This window comes from Rhagoletis pomonella, unplaced genomic scaffold, assembly GCF_013731165.1.
Source record: "Rhagoletis pomonella isolate Grant_MI unplaced genomic scaffold, Rhpom_1.0 Rhpom_scaffold_00008, whole genome shotgun sequence".
Classification (NCBI taxonomy): Eukaryota; Metazoa; Arthropoda; class Insecta; order Diptera; family Tephritidae; genus Rhagoletis; species Rhagoletis pomonella.
Genome location: NW_023458562.1, coordinates 21,281,384 through 21,302,403, shown reverse-complemented (window position 1 = coordinate 21,302,403; position 21,020 = coordinate 21,281,384). Strand labels below are relative to the sequence as shown.

The window sequence follows — 21,020 nt, the reverse complement described above, 5'->3', positions numbered from 1 at the left end:
TTTTTTAAAAAAAAAGTTATCAAGCTCTTAAAAAATCACCCGTTACGTGTGGATTCTAACTTTTGGGGATAGTTTGGTTGCAGCCCAAAATTGGCTGTGCCCCTGAGTTGGAAAAATAGTACCATCCTTGATTAAAAGTAAATGTGTTTAACAATTTTAATCCTTCGTTATCCTTATATATATATATAGGATTAAAATGAAACCAATATTCTTGAAAATGCATTAAAAAGGTAAAAATATTATATTTTTAAATGACATTTTTGACATGTTTCAAAGATATTTGAAAATGAAAGTTATAATTAATCTTGTTTTGACTTTTTCTTTTAATTGATACCCATATAAAAATCCTGACTACCTGGTAAACAACTGAAAACGCAGATTTACTAAATATTATGCTCTAATACTGTAGGGAGTATAGTAATACCGCCTTATAGAGAAGTACATAAAATGAATAAGTTAACAAAACATGCGAACTGCACAACGGTTATTCTAATAACTTTGACTGCAAGTCGGCACGGGTTGCCGTGGTTTTTTGGGACAGTCTAATGTTCATATACATAATTTATATTATTGTTCTTATTATTATTTGCATATGATATGAGTCATTAAAAAGCCGCAAAAATTACTAGAATTCCGCGCAAAATTGGTGTTTCAAGTTAATGTAAATGGGCTCATGCTATGGATAAGAGAGCAAAAAATACACAAGTTTGGTTATATTTTGCATAATATGTATTTCCAAAAAACTTTTAAATTAGGTTCGTTACACCTATTCAGCAGTGAAACCAAGTAAAAATATTTGGAATGAATGTATTAATATTACTTACATATGTATGTATTTGTTTTATAATATAAAGAATACATAATATACATGGCCGGCTAAAGACTACTTAAAATGAATACATACATACTTAGATAGTACCTTAGATAAATACCTCGTATATGCGGAATCCAGTAAAATAAAATTAATTTAAGTTATGATTAATTATAATAATCTTATAGCAAGTGGGTTCAAGGGAAATAAAACTTTACAGTTTTGAAAAAATCGGTTTTTGCGCTTTTGTAAAACTTATTTACCATCGTATACATACGTGGTACTGCGTTTGGCGTATACGAGGTACGCGCTGAGCGAGATATACATACATAGTTCAACACAGTCCAATTTAATCATAAAATATATATGTACAATGTGGTTGTTCACGCTGATTAGGTATTTCATTGATTCTTACAAAGAAGTTGGAAACTGTGTACCTGTGTTCTTATTTAAAAACGCAATTTAGAGTCTGGTAATGTTTACGAAGATATTAACATACATACATATGCACCTAATACGGGAAGACTCATTTTCTAAAATATGTATTTATATACATATATGTATATATATATGAATGTATTTCATTTATTTTCAGCCTTAAAAGGATTTACTTTTCAAAAATGCAAATAAAAATTGATTTTCTTTGGACTGTAAAACTTTTCTATACGTGCTATATAAAAGAATTTGTGATGACCTGATTGTTAATGTAATAAAAAAAACTGGTTATTTTAGCTTACATTTGGCAACTTTTTCGTCTAATCTTGGTTAGAAAGTTCTTTCAGCGGCAGCAACACTGGCTGGCATGCGAAATTCTTGTTTGTGGCGGCATCTGTGTGTATGTAGATTTATTTTTAGATTCTCGTACTGGGAATAGTGGTGTGTTTGTTGTGCCGCTGTTGAGTTCTGTTCTCGTGGTGAATAATGCTTATGCATACAGATGTTTGTATTTATATACCACATTTAGCAGAGATGTCGGCAACTGGCGCCGTGGCTTAGTTGGTTAAAGCGCCTGTCTAGTAAACAGGAGATCGTGAGTTCGAATCTCGCCGGGGCCTTCACAGTTGGAAGTGATTATTTATTTTTTTTTATGCTAAATATATATTATGTACATACATATATTAAATAGTTATTTTTATTTCGCACTAGCAATAGCAATATCACAAACAAAGTTGTTTGATAAAATGTATATAGTATAAACTAAATCAAATAAAAATTGATACGAATTACGTTCGATTCGGGCCCTCAATTTTATTTTTCTATGTAAAAAATAAATTCACATTTTGTCTTAACTATTCAAGTGGATGGAAGTGTATGTATGTACTTAAATATATTTCATTTAGATGGATAAATTAATAAGTTTATTTTTTGTTTTTATTATAAGAAGGTATTTTTGATTGATTCAAATAGAAAAATATATATATGATCCCTTTAATTTAGAATGTAATTTATTAATTTTTTAGCAATTTTCAAACAATTAAGTATTCCAATTCAATACTGTTACATTATGTTGGTCACGATGATAGTACTATCGATGGTTTCAACTATCGTTTCGAAAACAATCGAGTGGCGGTGCTATCGATAGTACCTCAGCTCTACAAAATATGGGGTATGAGGTAGAGGTTTACGCCGACAGGCTTTGCGGCGGCGGCGTGGTCAACTTCAAAAATAATCGGCGGCGGCGGCGACGCCGGCGCGTCTGGAAACGCCGGCGCTACTGCCCATAAGGTAGATTCCAAAGAGCCATGAAGCTTCTAATCTTATCATGTCATCAGATTATAATTCTATTTAATTCATTCATTGACTGCTGCCGATCAGAAGAAAGTCAATATAGTACATACATTAGGTCATTGACTGCTGCCGAACAGAAGAAGAAAGTCTTATAGTACATACATTAGGTTTACCATCGAAAATGCTTTTTTTGAAAATTTAAAGACCCAACCCCCTAATTTGATTCGTTTTTATGAGAAATATTATTGCCTATTTTTATAGATTTTTTAAAGGCCATTTAGAGGTCGCGGCCTGTCGATTTAGGTCAGAAACTACGATTTTCTAGATTCATGAGTTTTTGAATGACTATTTTTGCTTGAATTTCAAAGAATTTTTTAAAATTTGACCATCGATAATTTCCACAATTTGAAAATATGTAGTACTAACGTACAAAAAAAACGATTTTCGATGGGCACCCTAATATACATACATCTCTATGTACTCTGCAAATCCGTATGTACTATTTCAATTTAAAGAAATAAAAAAATTTAAAGGTTAAGTTATTGGGGTAATTTATGTCGCTATCAATAAATTTTTGCAATAAGCTTATCAACCGTTATGTTAAATAACGGAGTTCTTAGGATTTTTTGCGGGTTATATATTGAAAATAAGGTTGGCCTACTTTTTTCCAAAAGTTTAACCCATCAACTCCCACCAGAACGGGTCTTTTTGACCCACTGTTTGAAAAATGGCTTATAAATGGTTAAAATTTCCACTAATATATTAAGCGCCAAATTTTTCTAAGGAGAGCAGAATGTAATGCAAAATAATAGTAATTTTTACCAAAAAGGGGGACTTTAATTCTGTGTAGAAAAGATTGCGATGCGCGAGAGCAAAACCTTCCTGGGGTTTGACCACTACATAGGAATACTAACGTAATTTTTACAGAGCCACCTATTTCTTGTATACGTCTGTGGGACCCCAGAATAAAGTAACTTACGAATGTAAAAATTAGCAAAAAAAGTGTTTGCTTTTTATTAAAATTCTGTTTAAAATGTTTAAAAAAAAACACAGGAAAATCAACTAGTCTTTGTTTTATCTCCAATAATTGAGGAGTTAGATGCAATAAGGGCGCTCCTGTTAAAACAGCTTCCTGAGATATTGGCATTAAAGTATAACTTTCTTGTTGATGTAGTATATAAAAAAGTAGTATTGTTGTAGTATTGAAACAAATTTTCTACTGCGGAAAAAATCGTCAGATTACCAGTATTCGACCCTAATTTAACTGTAATAAACGCTTTCGATCGAAAAACGTGTTACATATGTTTTTTCTGAGTTACGCTTTTTTTTTAATGTTCAGTGGCCCAAGTTATGCAAAAAAACCCCTTTTAAAAATGTAATTTTCATTTCGTAAAATAGTGTTTTTATACGAGTAATATTTAGTTCCTTCAAACGATGTATTTCAATGTGCATACAATATGAAAATTTTGTACAACATTCCTTAGGCGCCGAACGCCGCCGCCGCCGCGCTGATATTTTCGTAACTCGGCGGCGGCGCGTGTGAAATGACAAAGAACGGCGGCGGCGGCGGCGTGGCCCGGCGGCGTATACCTCTAGTATGAGGGTCGTTGGTAGAACAATGAACACGCTTTACTACTACGATAATATTAACTTTCTAAAGGTATCCACTGGTTGTCAAAAGGCGGATACATACATACATATATCGCAACCTGAAATAAAAGACCGTAACTAGTAAAAAAAATCCGAAATTCAAAAAAAAAGTTAGTTACAGCTTGTTTTGCATTTGAGGTGACGATATAATATAATATTTATATTATGAAATCATTATTTACATCGCTAACTTTTTCAATGAAAATTTTTCTTCAAATCTATAGACTAATTTACAAACAAAAGCGAAATAGTGTTGAAAAATATGCCAGACACCCGTCATACGAAAAAAGACATTTGAAACGATATAAATTCAAAATCCATACAATATTTTCCAAAGATATTTCAAGAATCCAGAAAATGGACAGAAGATCATTCAATAATGCTCTTCATACAGCTTGGATGAGTAGATATGAACCCCTATCGCACGTTCCGCATTCGTTTGCTCGAATTTGTAAAATATTTAGAACGTCGAAGTAAAAACTTTGCTGAAAAACTAGCGGTAAATCAAAATTTTCCGCCCTCTCAATAGTATTTTCTCGTCTCGTTATTTATGCCAAGGTAAATCTTATTGCTGGCCGTTGCGTAAATTTTGAGAATTATGCGATCAAAATTATTTGGCTTATAATAAAATGATTTAAAGCAAATTGAAAATTTATTAATTCAAAAATATCTGCTGTTTCTTTAAAAATTCGAATTTTATAAAGAAGGCGTAAAAAGTTGTAGATGCAATTTAAAAATCTAGATAAGATTTTTTTTTTGTATTTTTATAATCAAATTTAGTAGTATCTAATTAATAATATTTTTCATTATAAAAAGAAGCATTTCCGAATTATCGGGCAATAATCTATTTCTATTTTCAACATAAATGCAACCCGATGCACTAAGCACAGTTTCTGAGTTCACTGAGGAACGTGATACCGTCAGTCGTACAAGATGAATGGGATAAAGAGTACGTTCACGTATGTCATATTCCGAAAAATGTGTTTTTACGTGACGAGTAATACGATATCGTATGTGACGATTCGAGCCTTGGTGAGCTCCCTCTTCAGCTTTATCCAGTTTTCAGCTTTATTGATGTCAGAAAAAAACTAGTTTTGAAACGTGGGTCACAAAATATTTAAACAACGGGACAATACGTGAAGCGGACGATAAGTAGGCATGCATAGTAGTACGATTTTCATCTTATTTTTTAATAATTTTTTGCGGACAGAACAGTTTTATTTTTAATATAAGATTATTTTATAACTTGAATTTCAGGGGATCAAAATTATGTAGATCGGATATCCAAATCCGGATCTTGGTGGATTTTTACTTTTTTCCCTTTTGGTTAACTCTTCTCGGGAAATACCCTATATATACATGCGAGTATGTAAATATGTATGTATATTCGAGATATTGCGAATGCCATTATTTCACATTCGCGAATGCAAATTCGAATTTCCAGAACGTGAATGTACAAATGCGAATGCGAATTGCGAAGGTTTAGGAATATCCTTAAAAAGCCTATAACTAACTTAAGTCAATGTTTTTATTAATTATAAATTGTATACATTATAAATTGGATATAAACAATTAAAAAAGGCTAGGTTCGGGTGGAGCCGAACATTAAATACACGGCGCAAGTATTAAATATAGTTTTTTCACTTTTCTGAAAACTACCGTTACATGGAATAATGGTTTTACCCCTATTATAGTGTGTTCAGTTATACTTAATGAGATAAACTTATACGGTTCGATGTGGACGGTATCACGCCCACTTTCCAAAATTCTATAATAATGTTACTTATTTCAAGGGAGTGTTTTTAGTATAAATTTTGGGTAAATTAGCGTCGAAGTTTCAAGTATTTCTAAAATTTACCGTTATATGAAAAGTGGGAGCAATTTTAGTCCGATTTAAATAATTTTAAACGTTTTGCTTTTATGCAAGTTTGGTATGCAAGTTTGGTACAACTTGATCGAACGGTTACCAAGATATACATACCAGGTCATAAGTGGGCGGTGCCACGCCCATTTTCCAAAATTTTATCACAAACGTGTTTTTTGTTAAAACGTTATTGCAAACATCAATTTTGAATAAATTAGCTTTAGTATTTACTGATTTATCGAAGATTTCGTATTCTCGAAATTACCGTTAATGGGATGTGGGCGTGGTTATTGTCCGATTTTTATAATTTTCAGCCATTTGATATGTTGTACCAAGGCCACCAACAATGCCAAGTTTGGGAGAAAACGGTGGAGCGGGTACATAGATATATGCATATAATCATAAGTGGGCGTGGCAACGCCCATTTTCCAAAATATTTAAAAATGTTCTGGACCGATTTGAAAATACCTCCAAAAATGGAGTTTTTTATGAATAAAAATAGTTTTTTAAAGAACTTTTTGAAAAAAGTCCCCTCAGATTATAAAACAGACTAAGCTTAAAAAATCTGCATAAAATTATTTAAAAATCTTCTCAACGGAATCGCAATAATGAGATTTTTGATGCTCTTTTTACTTTTTTCAAAGATTGATTTTCGAAAATCTTAAATAACTGAGCCAAAACTATTCCGATTTAGACTTATGGGATCAGATATTTTCCCACTGTTTTTATTTCTGTCGAAAAAAGTCATTCGTGTCCAAATTTTTTTATTTATTTTTTGTTTCAAATACCAACACATCTTTATTCATCCTTTGATAGAGTTTATTAGCAAAGAAATAAAAACGGTAAGAAAATACCTTTCCAATGACACCTCACAAGTCTAAATCGGAAGATCGAAGAGTTTAGGTTCAGTTATTCAAGTTTTCCTTATACAAATCTTTAAAAAATATATAAAAAACAGCAGCAAAAATCTGATTATTACGATTCCATTCAAAATTTTAAAAAATTTTGTAAATATATTTTTATGCAATTTAAAAAAAAATCTTTAAGATGGAGGTATTTTCAAATCGGTCCAGTTCACGTAAATCTTAATATTTTTCCGAAATATTTTATAATTATAATGGAAACACAGTACCGATTTTTTTTTTATGGGGAGTGATGCAGTCTAATATAAATATATTTATATACAAGCCCAAATTGCGTTTAAAAGCTGGTACATGTTTTATTATGGCAAAGACGAAAGTTCACCTACGGAGTCTGATCTCTCTTTTGGCTCCAAGTACTTACTGCCTCTTGAGTTTGCCCTCTCAGAAATTATATACTTTTTGTGGATGGTATAAGAATAGGGACCAAAATGCCAATGTTCGCGAAAGTATTGCCTTATGAAATATCGCGTTAACGGAGCATAGTGGAAATTCAACCAACAGTAGAAGCATTATGCCTCTTTGCACGCAAGACCTCGAGATAAATGGAGCCAAAGGCAATATTATCGAAAGTTACCTCGATGCGGAAGCAATTCCGTACGTTTCTCTTAATATTTATTCTTTTACTTTCTGTGAGATATTGCCAACCTAGAAGCGTACTTAGATTAGATTTTGAGGAGGGAGCAAGTGTCCTAGTTAAGGCGACCGAAACGATCTATTGCAACAAACCACTATTTGGCTACAGGTCTTACGTGTTCACGTATTACTAAGATACCTCGCGAGGCCCTTTGGTTGAATTCAATTTAGGTCGTGTGTTTTGGTGATCCTAGAAAGCGAAGTCTGGCCCTAGTGAGGGCTATGCTGTTTCCTTTTCTTCGTTGCACAACCAACACTGATCAGAGTTAACAACTCCTGTGTTTGACAAGTGTTTCATTACCCTGAAGTTGCCAGAAAGAACACCTGTATCAATTCGTTAGAAATCGACGCTTTGCTCGATGCTCTTTGTTTGCCGCCCCACTATGTTTTTAACCTTAGCCTGTCTATTACCTTCCGTATTTGTTCAATAATATTGCGCTTCGGTCTTCATCCAGATATAGAAGTTTCGCTTAACCGAGCGCCATGGCAGACCAAAAAGGGTCCTGGGCCTATGAATCCCTGTGCAGCCCCATTTCTGGCGAGAATATCTGTCACTTTATTGCCTATGACAGCGCTGTGTCCCGGTACCCATATGAGTAATACCCGATTCCTGGAAGCGATAAGTATTAAATGCTGAAGGCGCACTTTATTTTGAACTTCTAAAACCAATTCATAACAAGGGTTGCCAAATTTGTTCGCGAAATCAGTACATTTGGCTTTTTCAACTAAAAATACAGTACTTTTCAGTACACTTTTATTCAAAGCAAAATAAAGAATGTAAGTAATACTTTAAAAAGAGAGAGTACCTGTTTTTTAACAATATCTTATATAACTTCATATATGTATAAAGAAAATGTAGTTCATAAAAATAAAAATTTTATTAATTTTAACACATATTAACATGTGGTTAGCGTAAAATATCGTTATAATATCACATTGTACACAGGCGCCAATAAATTATTTGATACATATTTATGATATTTTTAAGCGACTTCAAAAAAAGGAGTAGGTTATCAATTCGTCGGAATATTTTTTTATGTATGTTACCGCATAACTTCGGATCGCGTTAACCGATTTCGATAATTCTTTTGTCATCGGAAAAGGGGTACCTCTATGGTGGTCCCATGTGATCATGCAGAACTTAATGGTACGCTTTAAATTTGTATATGCATTTAAGTCGGTTTTGTTTTTTGATTAAAAATTACTGATTTGCTTAAAATGTACTTGTTGTAATGAGATCACTTTAATTTCAGTGTTTAAAGAGTGAAAGAATTATTTACATTTCATTTTAAAATTAATTTTAATTTGGAGTTCACTTTCAACAATTTTAATTAGAAGTCTCTTTGCGCCAGAAAGCAAACTTTATACTTAAAATCCTATCAGTTGCTTCGTTTGAGTGTGGTACCGAAAAACAAATTGCATATCTTTTCAAACTGTGAAAACGTATGTACCACTATTTAAGGACTTCATTCATTCGTGGCAAAATATATATTTTTGCAACTGCGCAAAAACTTTGAAAGGCTTAGAATTCGCTAAAAAAAAGAGTATTTAAGATATCGAGGTGTCCTGTATGCAAAACTATTTTACAATGTCAGTAAATTGAGGAAAATGAATTGTAAGTTGTAGGCAAAAGCCATTCAATTATTCAAGTTTATTGTTATTAAACCGAAATATATTTTCGAGATAACTAACAACACTCGACGTAAAAACGTCAGCCCTCTTTAAAAAATTATACTCCTTAATATTTCGCAACTGGTACGTGAGGACTCGGTCTTATGCCCATAAAACCATTGTTCTTTTTAACCGACTTCACAAAAAAGAGAAGGTTATCAATTCGTCGGAATATTTTTGATTTATTTTTGATGTATGTTACCGCATAACTTCGGACCACGTTAACCCATTTCTATATTTTTTTTTTTAAGAAAGGGTGTTACCTCACAGGTGTCCATACTAATTTGGTTTAAATCCGATCATTTTATCATGAAGAAATTATCGATAATCTTAAATTTTTATATGAGAATTGAAGTCGGTTTTGTTTTTTGCTTAAAAATTACTTGTGGTAGCACTAATTTCCTGCGCATATGAAAAAATTTTAATTAATATTGACAATTTTAAAATAATTGTCTGAAATATGTCAACTATAATTAAATTATGTTTTCTTTTCTTACTTTTCACAATACAGTTTAAGGCACTTCCAAAATTATGTAAAAACCTTAAAAAATCCTAATATTGTAATATTATTTTACACAAACAAAATACACTGGAAAAATTACCGAACTGATTGAAGAAATATATAAAATCAGTACGAGAGTTGAAAAATCAGTACTGTATTGATAAAATCAGTACGTCTGGCATCCGTATTCATAACGAACAAAAATGTCTTACCTTGTGTACATTATGATTATTTTAGATACGATTTCTCAGCCTTATTAACTGCTCTTGCATCGTTTCCAAAACCTACACCAGTATGTGCCTAACTACAGAGAATTCTATTAATACCTAATATGGAAAAGTGAATATTCTGTCCCTATAAAATGCGAGCAGTTATTAAGGGATTCTAAAAATGCCAACAACGAAAATGAGGATTCTTAAAAAAAGCACGCTCGCATCCAATGCATACAGGTATATCCCTTAGCAAGAATGCCCATACCAGGTATGTATGTACGTATGTAAGTAAGTATGTATGTTTGCCATAATTCTGCTACAAAGCGCGCCAATTTATTGAACGTTACAATTTTCAATACATAAATCGCTTGCTATTGTTCTTTTTGTTGCTCTTGCCCTAAACGTTATTGCCTGCTGTTATCTCAAGAATAGTGTCCCCAGTAGGAACTATCATGTGACCGAAACCTAGTCTCACATGTTTATACACAACAGTGATGAAAAATGGGAATTTCACATCGTACCTAATATCATAAACTAAATGTACCTAAATGGCCAGAGTGTACCTAAAAAAACTTGTATCATTCATTTGTAGTGTAGGAACTGAGCTGATATCTTCACTTGTAAGAATCGAAATATCTTTTTGAAGACTGATCAATTTTAAAGAAAATTTGAGGAGAAGACAAAAAAAACACACCTTGCATAGTTTACTTTTTGTTCGGCCTTTTGTACAACAATACGAGAAAATTGTTAATTTCTCCTCTCCCCTTGAATAGGTGCCAACAAGTCTAATGTTTGTTCGCGGTAAGAGAAATTGTCGTAATTTAAAGATATATAATTCCAGATATCTCAAAGCGAATATGGGTAAAACAGCTACCCTTTCAGTCACAGAAATTCTAAGGAATTAATGGAGTCAGTACTGTATGCGCCAGAGTTGACACTTTAGTGCTTTTGAGTGAACCGTTCAGTTCTAGTTCGTTCACCTTAGTGAACTAGTTCTTAAGTTTATTTGGTTCCATTGACGAATAAATAAATCCAGTTCGAAAACGCCCTATCTCAACATATTTTCAGTTGGGTTGTTCACACTTTCTTGGTTATCTGGCTAGGGGGTTATATTTTTTATTCAATTTACAACAATAAAATACACAATACAACAACATATACTACAGAATAATAATTCTTACACATTGAGATGAACTAGTCCTTTAAATCATTTAATTCAAGAACTATCAAAGCCTGGTATGGGCGAATATAATAAATACACTGAGAAAAAAATATGATTTGGCTCCAAGCGATCTTTTCTTTACCTTAAACAGTCTTTTGTTTGGCGATTTTTTGTTTGAATACGCTTTCGTTCTGCACTTCATAGATGCTTTTTCATAGCACGGAAATACAAAACTAAATTTTCTTATCATTTTAACATTTACCATCTGACGGTTTTCGAACCATGGAATTTCTGAAAGCTAAAAAATAATATCAAGCACCCTCCACACACTCATACAGCGCTAGTACTTGTAAATGGGTTTTGAAATGTTCAGTTTGAATCGAATTCCTTACAATCCACTATGGTCCAAATGCCTGTTTTTCTGACCAAAACTAACTGGCTAAACAAATAGATGATTAAAAAACATTGGTTTTCTTGATTGCAATATGATTTTCTAAAATTTTTGCAAACAAAATATTATTTTATCCCTTCACGTCCAAGGGTTTTATTTAAAAAGTTTAAATACAGTTTTTTATTAATTTTTGTATGAAAGAATAAAAATATGCCGCTTAGTTATAAAACCCCATTAAGTCCAGTAGAAGCTCTTCTCATTGTAATGTAAATGTGTTGGGTGTAACGAAAAGGGACACCGCGACCTAGAAGATCTTTTGTATAACTGTGATGGTTCCAAACCTTGACGGACCAAAATTTTAAGAGCTTGCCTTATAAATGTTAAAAGTTTATTGGTGGACGAATTACTAACCTTAAGGGCATCGATTTGAAGCATTGCAGTCTTAGTCTGGCCAAAGCCGGACAATCACACATAATGTGTTCAGTACAAAGGCGACAATCCGTCTCTGTGGAAATACCAATCCGGTACATGTGAGAGCATATATGATTATGGCTCATCAGATAGCCAACAGGCAACAGCTCTTCCAGTTCCTTCAATTAGTAAAAATTAGTAAATTAGTAAAAGGCAAGAACTAAAACTGCATCTGATTAAAAGGTAATTGTAAATATGAACATACATACCTAAAATGAAGAAATTGACGCCGGGAAAAGATACGATTGTACCTACTTTTTCATCCCTGATTCATGCATACATATATACTTGCATACGATTTGTACATGCAACGGTTTCCCTTTAATCACAGAACTCTACGAGGCAAGGCTCTTTGCACGTTTAACGAGATGTACATACGTACACATGTATGTTCATATTAGGGATGTTGCGAATGTGGAATTTTAGACATCCGCTGATGCGAAAGCGGATGGGAATATCTAACAGCTAACATCCGGTATGCGGATGCCAAGTATTTTTATGAAATAATTGGAATCTATCATAATGGCGAGATCGTTGTTTAAATAGCGCTTACAAGCCAAACCAGATGTGTCAGGTTATTCTGAAACTTTTTAAAAAGGATTCTTCATTCTCACTCCTTTGGCTCTTTCAGAATTTGGGGAATCTGTAACTTTATCATCGTTTTTCGATTTCAGTTTCAGTAATTCATTTTTAATACTTTCTTCTGCGACTGGTTTGAAAAATTTGTGTTTATAGCGAGCTAAGTAGGTTGATATCGAAAATAAATTATTATATTTCAGGAATCAAAATTTTGAACAAAATTCTGATTTCAATGTCGTGGCTGCCAGCCGAATCGGATCAGAATATAGTTATTTTTTTTTTAAAGCACCCCTTTTTAAAGGCAAATCTCAGATAGTTACGTAATTCTTATCTAATTAAAGTTCAGACCTATCGATTTTTAGTTATTTGAGCATAAATTCTCTTTATAGCCAGACATTGATCATTTCTGCTGGAAATCCCTATTGAAGGAGCTTACTCTTTGAGTTTATATAGCAAAGAAGGGTTAGTTTTACCACAGAAGCTTCTAGCCAAGGATCCAATGTACATATATCCCTATGAAAAAAATATAGCCCGACAAGTAAACAAAATTACTGTTTTTAAAATTTTTTACTACAAATAAATTCCCCAAAGGGCTCCATTTGAAATTATTGAAACGAATATATGTAACATCAAAATGCAATCGCGAAAATTTGGTTAAGAATTACAGTGCACACTTTCTTCTTTTGTGTCTAGTCGTTTCTTTAATATTGGTCCAAAAAATCATAATAAAGAAAGAAACCAAAGCACAGAAAAAAATATACATACATATATATATTATTAAAAAGACTATGTTCTCTTTGACGTTCGTCAAAGGTCAAGTAGAAGTGGGAACTTGAATGACTGCCCATTTACACCTCGGTTATATAGCTTAAGAAATAATATGTTTAACGAAATTTTTATCAAAGTTGATAAATATAACATTTGACCAGTTTTGTTACACAAATACTCCCACGACCACAGGCAAAAATGTTTGTCATTTTGTTTGCCATATATACGTTTTATCGGTGCACTTGCAAAACATTCGCATTCGCACAAGCTCCGCATTGATTATTGCGAATGCTTTCGAATGCGAATGTTAAAGTTAATGCGGAAGCTCCGAATATTCGCAACAACCCTGGTTCATATGGGTATGATTGGTTAGCGTGTAAATCAAGCCACCACACGGTGCATGACTTTGCTACTGCTATTACTGCTGCAATTTCCCAGAACACTAAACGGGGATAAGTATTAGGGATATTTCGAATGTCATATTTTCATATTCGCAAATGCGAATGTTAGGAATAACATTAAAAAAGATATAAATAACTTACATAAGTCATCGTTTTTATTACTTAAAAATTTTGTAAATTACTAGAACATTGAACGAGTGCTTAACCTTTACAGTGCACTATGGTCGGCGACTATCATTTGCTGGCCAAAATTCGATAAGTAACCATATTGATTTGAAACTTAGTGTTTGGAGGTTTTTGAGGTCGCCGATTTCGAATAAACTTTAACAGCTGATATCCCTATGGGAAAACTCTTTAAGAAAATAATGGGTATGCACTTTTTTACTCTGGAGAATTAGTTTAGTGCAGGGACAAAAAATCGATTTATCGATACTCGATTTATAGATACTCGAAACAATTACTTTTGACCCGCAAATAGTAGCTGCCAGACCATAGTGTAGTGTTTTAATCTAGTAGTTAAAGTTCAAAAGGGGCATATTATATTTAAAAAAAGGTAAGTGTTGATATATCTTTTAACCGTTTAACGCCTGCAGCTAAAAGCCAGTTATTGTCCGCACCCTGGTTAGACAGACTTAGAGCCATTTCAACAATATTAGAGACTCTCTGCCCTTGTACACAATCGCATTCGCAAAACATTCGTATCATTTGATGCGAATGCGAATGTGTAAAATGATGCGAATCATTCGCATAACGAATGCGTATTTAAGTACTAGGGTGATTGACTCGCTTTTTCCAAACCCGTTTTTCCAAAGTTTCAAGGAGGCTTTTTTGAAATCGTCATTTTTCGAACTTAGAATTACAGGTTGCTAAGTCAATTTTTTATCAAAACTTACCTTCTAATAAAGAAAGCAAAGAAAATTCGTATGGACTTATTAATTGCTTCCATTACTCAAAAATTATGCTACTGAAGTTGTGCTCCGAACGAAAAATGACACTGAAGATGGCACAACGCCGAAACCGGTTTGTCTCCAAACCAAATTTGACAAGGGATGACGGAAATTCGTTCCAAAATACATCATACACCCACCCTGTCGGAAACAACAACAAGCAAAAAGGAAAAATTTTAGGAAGTCTCTATTCTTCTGTATAATTTGAAAAACTAAACCTAGAAAATTCTCACTCTAAGCTAGCGATATTGAGCCCTAACCGCCAAAAAGATGTAAGCGACATTTTTTGTCAACATTTTCTCTTTGAAGCAGAATGTTTCTAGAGCAGCGACGGGCCGAGAGAGCTTTTACTCTGCTAGCGTCTATACAAAATATATAGAAAACTTAAAAGAGCTTTGCCCGCGGGCAAGGCGGTGCCCATCTCCGTTCTAGAGCAGTGATGCACAGGGAGAGCTGTTACTCTATACGCGCCTATACAAAATGTATGGAAAGTTTAACCCATTAACGCCCAAACCAAATCCGCTAGTAAAAATATGTTTTCATTGTCATTTATTTATTCATTCTTGGTCAAATAAGAAGTTCAAAAGAAAAAAACTATTTATTTTTTTTTTCATTTTCGCGGAAAAGAGGTGTCCTCACCTGGGGACAATGGGCAGTTTAAGTACGAAATTTAGCAAAGCAATTACGTTCAACGCAAAGTGTTTTTGTGCACAATTAACCTCTCCAGCGGCACTTAAAAGAGTTTAGTTGCGTCAACTAAATATGTTTTCTCAGCACATGATTTGTTTATAGTTACATTATTTGATTATAGTTACCAAACCATTGTTGAGATATATATATTTGGCAGGCTTTTTTCTGAGTGTACACAGCGTTCAGGATTGTGACCGGTAGTTTTTCTATACAGTTCCAACTACTAATGATGAAGGACGAGGTTGTCGGGATGAAGTAGGTTTTAGATACGTTTGCACAATGTGCCGTCTGACAATTGATCCATTGGGGATTTATTTTCAGTTTTGCATAGTGAAACGTGTAGCCTCCAATCATTATTAACTTCTAAATCCGCACAGTATGTAAAGGTTGGCTACCACCACTTCTTTTCTCTAATGGACACCGTATATAGGCTAATAGATTGGTCCATTCGGTCCACACCTCCCATACCTTGGTTTTAATTTGTTGTATCGAAATTCGTATTTTCCTTTCGAATATTACACCAACGTTGTACTTTTCCTAAGCGCTCTATATAATCAAAATTCGTTACCATTGTGACATTACTGTCCTTCCATTGTAATATTGTAATCTCCTTATTTTTGTAAAATCGATCATTATATACTGCTCTAGAACTGTTTATCTTAATTTCTTTTACGGATATATTTGGGAACCTAGTAGCTCATTAACCCAATCGCTTTAGATCGCAAGTGGTAGTTTGTAAACAAATTATCAAAGTATACGATGTGTTCCGTTGGTAATAAGTGGTGAAACCCGTCTCCAAAATGGTTCTCGAAATTACTTTGCGATCTTTTTACGCTTCGCAAAACGTGAAAGAAGTCATAATCACTTTGATCCCAATCTGGATCATCTTGCCGAAGTGAAACAACCTAAATTTTTCCAGTCACATCATTAAGCATGGTGGTGCATACCAATCATTTTTATTTATCTCCTCTTCATTACTTGCAATTGCAGTGTCAGGAGGGATGACCAATATAACAAACTCAGAGCCATCGTAGTTGTTCTCCATTATCCAATCGATGGCCTCCTGAAGTTGTAAAAAGTATTTTTGACCCTAAACACCTTATGGTGTGCCATAGTTCTGCATTCGAAAACACCTGTTACATGTCGGAAAAATTTAATGTATATGCCCATTGTCCCCAAGTGAGGACACCACTATAAAACTATATCTTTTTAATTCCTTTTTGATTTTTTTCAACCCAATACTACCTCTAAAAGCTTGTACACACTCCACCTAATATTACAGCTAAAGTATTTAATTTTAGCTTAACAATATACTCAAAAAATATATATAAATACCCCAGAAGAATTGGCTCAACGAAATGTCTAACTTCGAAGCGCTGAAACTACACCTTTTTGGGCACAAATACCATGTGTTTGTGTTTACGTAGTATACTTTAGCTATCTTTATGTCCTAATTGAACTAACATTATGAGTTGTCGGTGTTTAAGACACAGATTTCGGTAGATGAAGTGCTGTCCTCGCATGGGGACAGTGAGCGGTAATGGGTTAAAAGAGCTTTGCCCGCGGGAAAGGCGATGCCTATCAGTGTTCTAGAGCATCTAGATCAGTGATTCGCAGAGAGAGCTCTTACTCAATACGCGCCTATATAAAATGTATGAAAAGTTTAAAAGAGCTTTGCCCGCGGGCAAGGCGGTGCCTATCAGTGTTCTAGAGCATCTAGATCAGTGATTCGCCGAGAGAGCTTTTACTCAATACGCGCCTATATAAAATATATGGAAAGTTTAAAAGAGCTTTGCCCGCGGGCAAGGCGGTGTCCATCAGTGATCTAGATGCACATTAAAAAAGGTATCAATAGAGCCGGCGGCCCAAAAAGAATAAGTGCTAAATATTTCATCGAATTCGTTGAAACAGATAATAACATATATTGAAAGGAAGAATAAAGTCATAAAAATTGTTCGTCGCAATAACTATAATAAGAAATATTTTGGAAATTCCTATCCATGCCCACGATCTAAACATCAATTATATTCAAATGAAAAAAATAAAATTTTCGTTATCGGTTGCATGATTTCTGACTCAGTTTTACTCCATTTTTGGCTTTCATTTCTGACTAACTATAAAAGTGTTATCCAAGCACAAAAAGTTAGACACAAATAATCAGTCTAAACGGTTTTTTCTGAATTAGAAAATTGGGAACCAGTTTTTTTCAAATTGCCTTTTTCTTACTCGAAAATCAGCATTGGAAAAAAGTCGAATAGTCGAACACCCTAGTAAGTACATACATATGTATGTATGTGTTTGAAAGGCGCGCCAAAAGGATAAGCAGCCGTTGCACTTTGAATCTGAACATGGATTTGTAATATGTGAAGTAACATCAACAGCAAAATATGCGGGAAAACTAAGATTGAAATTGAACATTCATCCTCGAGTGGTAATTTTATACCCTGGTGTGATTGCATAAATGCCTTTGAAGTAAGGACCTTAGCCGTTAAGTTTAGTGCCGCGTACGCATAGACTTCCATACAGTGTTCTGCTATTATTTGTGGTGTTGTATACGTTTATTGTTGCAATAATTGGGGTTGAAGGCTGCATGTTGTTGTTGTTTGGACGCATTCATAACAGTACTTATTATTGTTTTTTTTTACAAAAAATTAACAGACATACATACCTATGTGTGTACATACATACATATAAATTTACCTTATTTTATGAGGTCAAAGGACACTTTCGATGCGTTACATTTAAACGGATAAATACAATGTTGATTGCTTTAATATTTATACACACTGAACCAAAAATCCATCTCTGGATCAAAGAAAACTTTCCTTACTTTAAGGTCGAAAATTCTTCCGAATGAGTAAAAAATTCTCCCGAATGCGTAATTTTTCTTTGGAATGTGTAAAAACGTACACGAAAATATGGGACCGTGGATGTAATCTATCATTTTGAAGAAATGTTGGGCATGAAAAGAGGTTAATACTTCTTTAGTGCTGTTTCGTTCCCATTTTTCTTCATTTTGATTCCTGTTTTTCTTCAATTAAGAGAAACTTTTTCTTGAGTGTATTGCCTGATTATAAAAAGGCAATAATATGATCATCGAAAGGGAAATAAAGTAAAAATGGCAACGTCTTGGTTAAAAAAGTCAATAAGATGACCATCGAAAAAGAAAATAAACCTAAGAATGGCGGCGTCTTGCGCTTATTTGCAAATAGTACCACTAATCATTACTTATTTGCGTGATTTTGTTATTTGCAAATAAAAATTTAACTTTTTAACAGCGTTTATACGGCAAAGTTTACCATTTTGCAATTGTTATTTGCAAATAATACGTGGGTATAAACGTAGTATATATCTCTGTGGATGTTAAGTAAAGCTCAACCATTTAATCTTTGTTCCCCCAGTTTTACTTCGTAATTATGATTTATGCTTAAGATGTAGCGTTCACTGGAAGCAAGTGTCACAGGATGTGTTGCGCCTACCTGCACGAATCGGTCTAGAAATATTGTTGGACATTATAAATCGTATAAACTCCTTTACACATTTCTGATAAATTTCTCCAACGATTTCAGTGAATAATATGAGAGTATGGGTCGTTCATGTAACAGAGCTCTTAAATTTATAAGAATATCTGCTTGATAAGGTTATCAGTTTAGAGGAATACGACTAATATTAATTTAAATATTAGCATGACATTTAAATTTGAAATGAAGAAAATTACCTTTGACACATTTTAACATATGACAATTGAAATTTCGGAGTCACATTTGGTCGGTCGAAGGCGGAAATGTAAAAGTAGCATCCGTTGCCCAAAGACTTTCAAGGAGTTCATAATTCTCCTTTTAAATTACTGAACTCTTAAATTAACTCAGGAATGGTTTTACTTGCCAATTATTTCTTGCTAAATATGTCCAATTTTTTCTTTTCTGTGATACCCATATTGATATAAATATTTCAGTTACCTTATTCCCTTAGTTATAGTGAATTTGATTTTTTAAACATGTGGCAACCCTTCTACGGTTCGTTTAGAAATACAGCATTTTCAAAACCATTTCAATTGATACCCATATTGCTATATCTAATTCATTTAACTTATTAAATAATTTTAATAAAATTTTTAACAGGTGGCAACCCGTTTCAAAAAAATTAAACTTCATTGCACATCTACAGGCCAAGCCCTGTCATTTGACTCCGCACTTTTGAAAATAGAACGAACCTCATGTACATACCTATGTAAATGCCACAAGAACCCAAATTTTCAACTTCAAACTGCATTTACAGTGAAATTATAAAAGTTATGCAAAAACAAATTGAATTTTTGGATTAAGCGTCCTCAGTTTTATCAAGAAGCGAATTTTTTTAAATCCGTTCATAATTCTATTTTTGCCCACGTTTTATATGGAAGGGAAGCACTGTGGAACTGGCTGGTTTAAACAAAGATTAGCTAACGAAATATCAACCATCTGATCAATTTAAACGCGAAATCGAATGAAAAGACTGTTTGTGTAAAATATGTAGTAATGTCGGGTAAATTTGTATGGGAGATTTTTTCTACTATGCGCGTATTGCACATACATACGTGTAATTCTAAGCAACTTCGCCGAAGAAACCATGGCTCTAAAATCAATTTGGAATTTGCCAAATCGTGAAAATATGTTTCTTAGCACTTTGCTGAAGTATCGTAAAGAATTGCTTGAATTTTGTACAAAAACATGCTGTAGGGGTTTTTTGGTATGAAGAATCCATTTCTGCATTTCTCTTTTTCTTAAAGCTTCCACCAGAGGGCACATCAGTAAAAATTGACACATGTTCTTCTAAGCCTATTTTCGCAATATGGCAAACTCCTAATTGATTTCAGACCGATGCTTTCTTCGGCAAATTTGCGTCGAGTTACAAGTAGAATCCTCTTATGCTATACGCGCATAGTCAAAAAAAAATTACCCGCCCTAATGTATATAAATCCTATGTATACTGCATATCTATGTGCATTAGGGTGCTTTTTTTTGGCGACTATTGTTTTTTTGCACTCCTGCCTCGAAATTTTGTGGAAAACACATAAAAAAAAACTCCCTGAAGATTTTGGCTTTGTTTCTTTTCTTTTCTAGCAGATAATTATCAGGAAGAAGAAGAATGAGGAAATTGAAAGAACTACGCTCACAGAGGGCGAAATAACGAAAAAGTAAAGAAACGCAAAACTAGCAGAAACTAGCAAGTAATCAGCTGATCGGTGTATTTGACTATTGAAAGTATTTGGCGCGAATTTTTGTTTATCCATTTTGACAGCTGCTAGTTTCTGCTAGTAAAAATTTTACTAGCAGAAATTAGCAGGAGAGCCAAAAAAAGAAGAGCGTAAGATCGAGAGAGAGCTGCTAGTTTCTGCTAGTTTGTTGGGTTAAGAAACGCTTTCCAGCTGAAATTAGTGATAATTTGTGATAATTATCAGTTGAGAAACAAAGCTTTTAACTCTTAATATTTACATTAAGTACTCGCCAAAGGTGTGCAAGATTTCAGATATAAAATACACGCAATTTCTTTTTCAAAGTACAGCTCAGAAGCATTTTATGGTATAATCTTGGTCAATGATGGGCTTTTTTTCAGAATTGAATGCTCTACAAAAGCA

General features: G+C 33.6%; 1 protein-coding gene and 1 non-coding gene across 2 annotated transcripts in view; both read left to right on the top strand.

Moving 5' to 3' along the window:
• Positions 1-5,698, top strand: part of LOC118745228 (rho GTPase-activating protein gacZ-like) — a 104,384-nt gene extending 98,686 nt beyond the window's left edge. The window contains exon 4 of the mRNA XM_036478753.1: positions 5,634-5,698. Coding sequence (XP_036334646.1) covers positions 5,634-5,698 — 65 coding nt within the window. The remainder of the gene's footprint in view (positions 1-5,633) is intronic.
• Positions 1,793-1,866, top strand: Trnat-agu. The gene has a single exon. It is a non-coding gene; the product is annotated as a tRNA-Thr (tRNA).
• Positions 5,699-21,020: the final 15,322 nt, after the last annotated feature.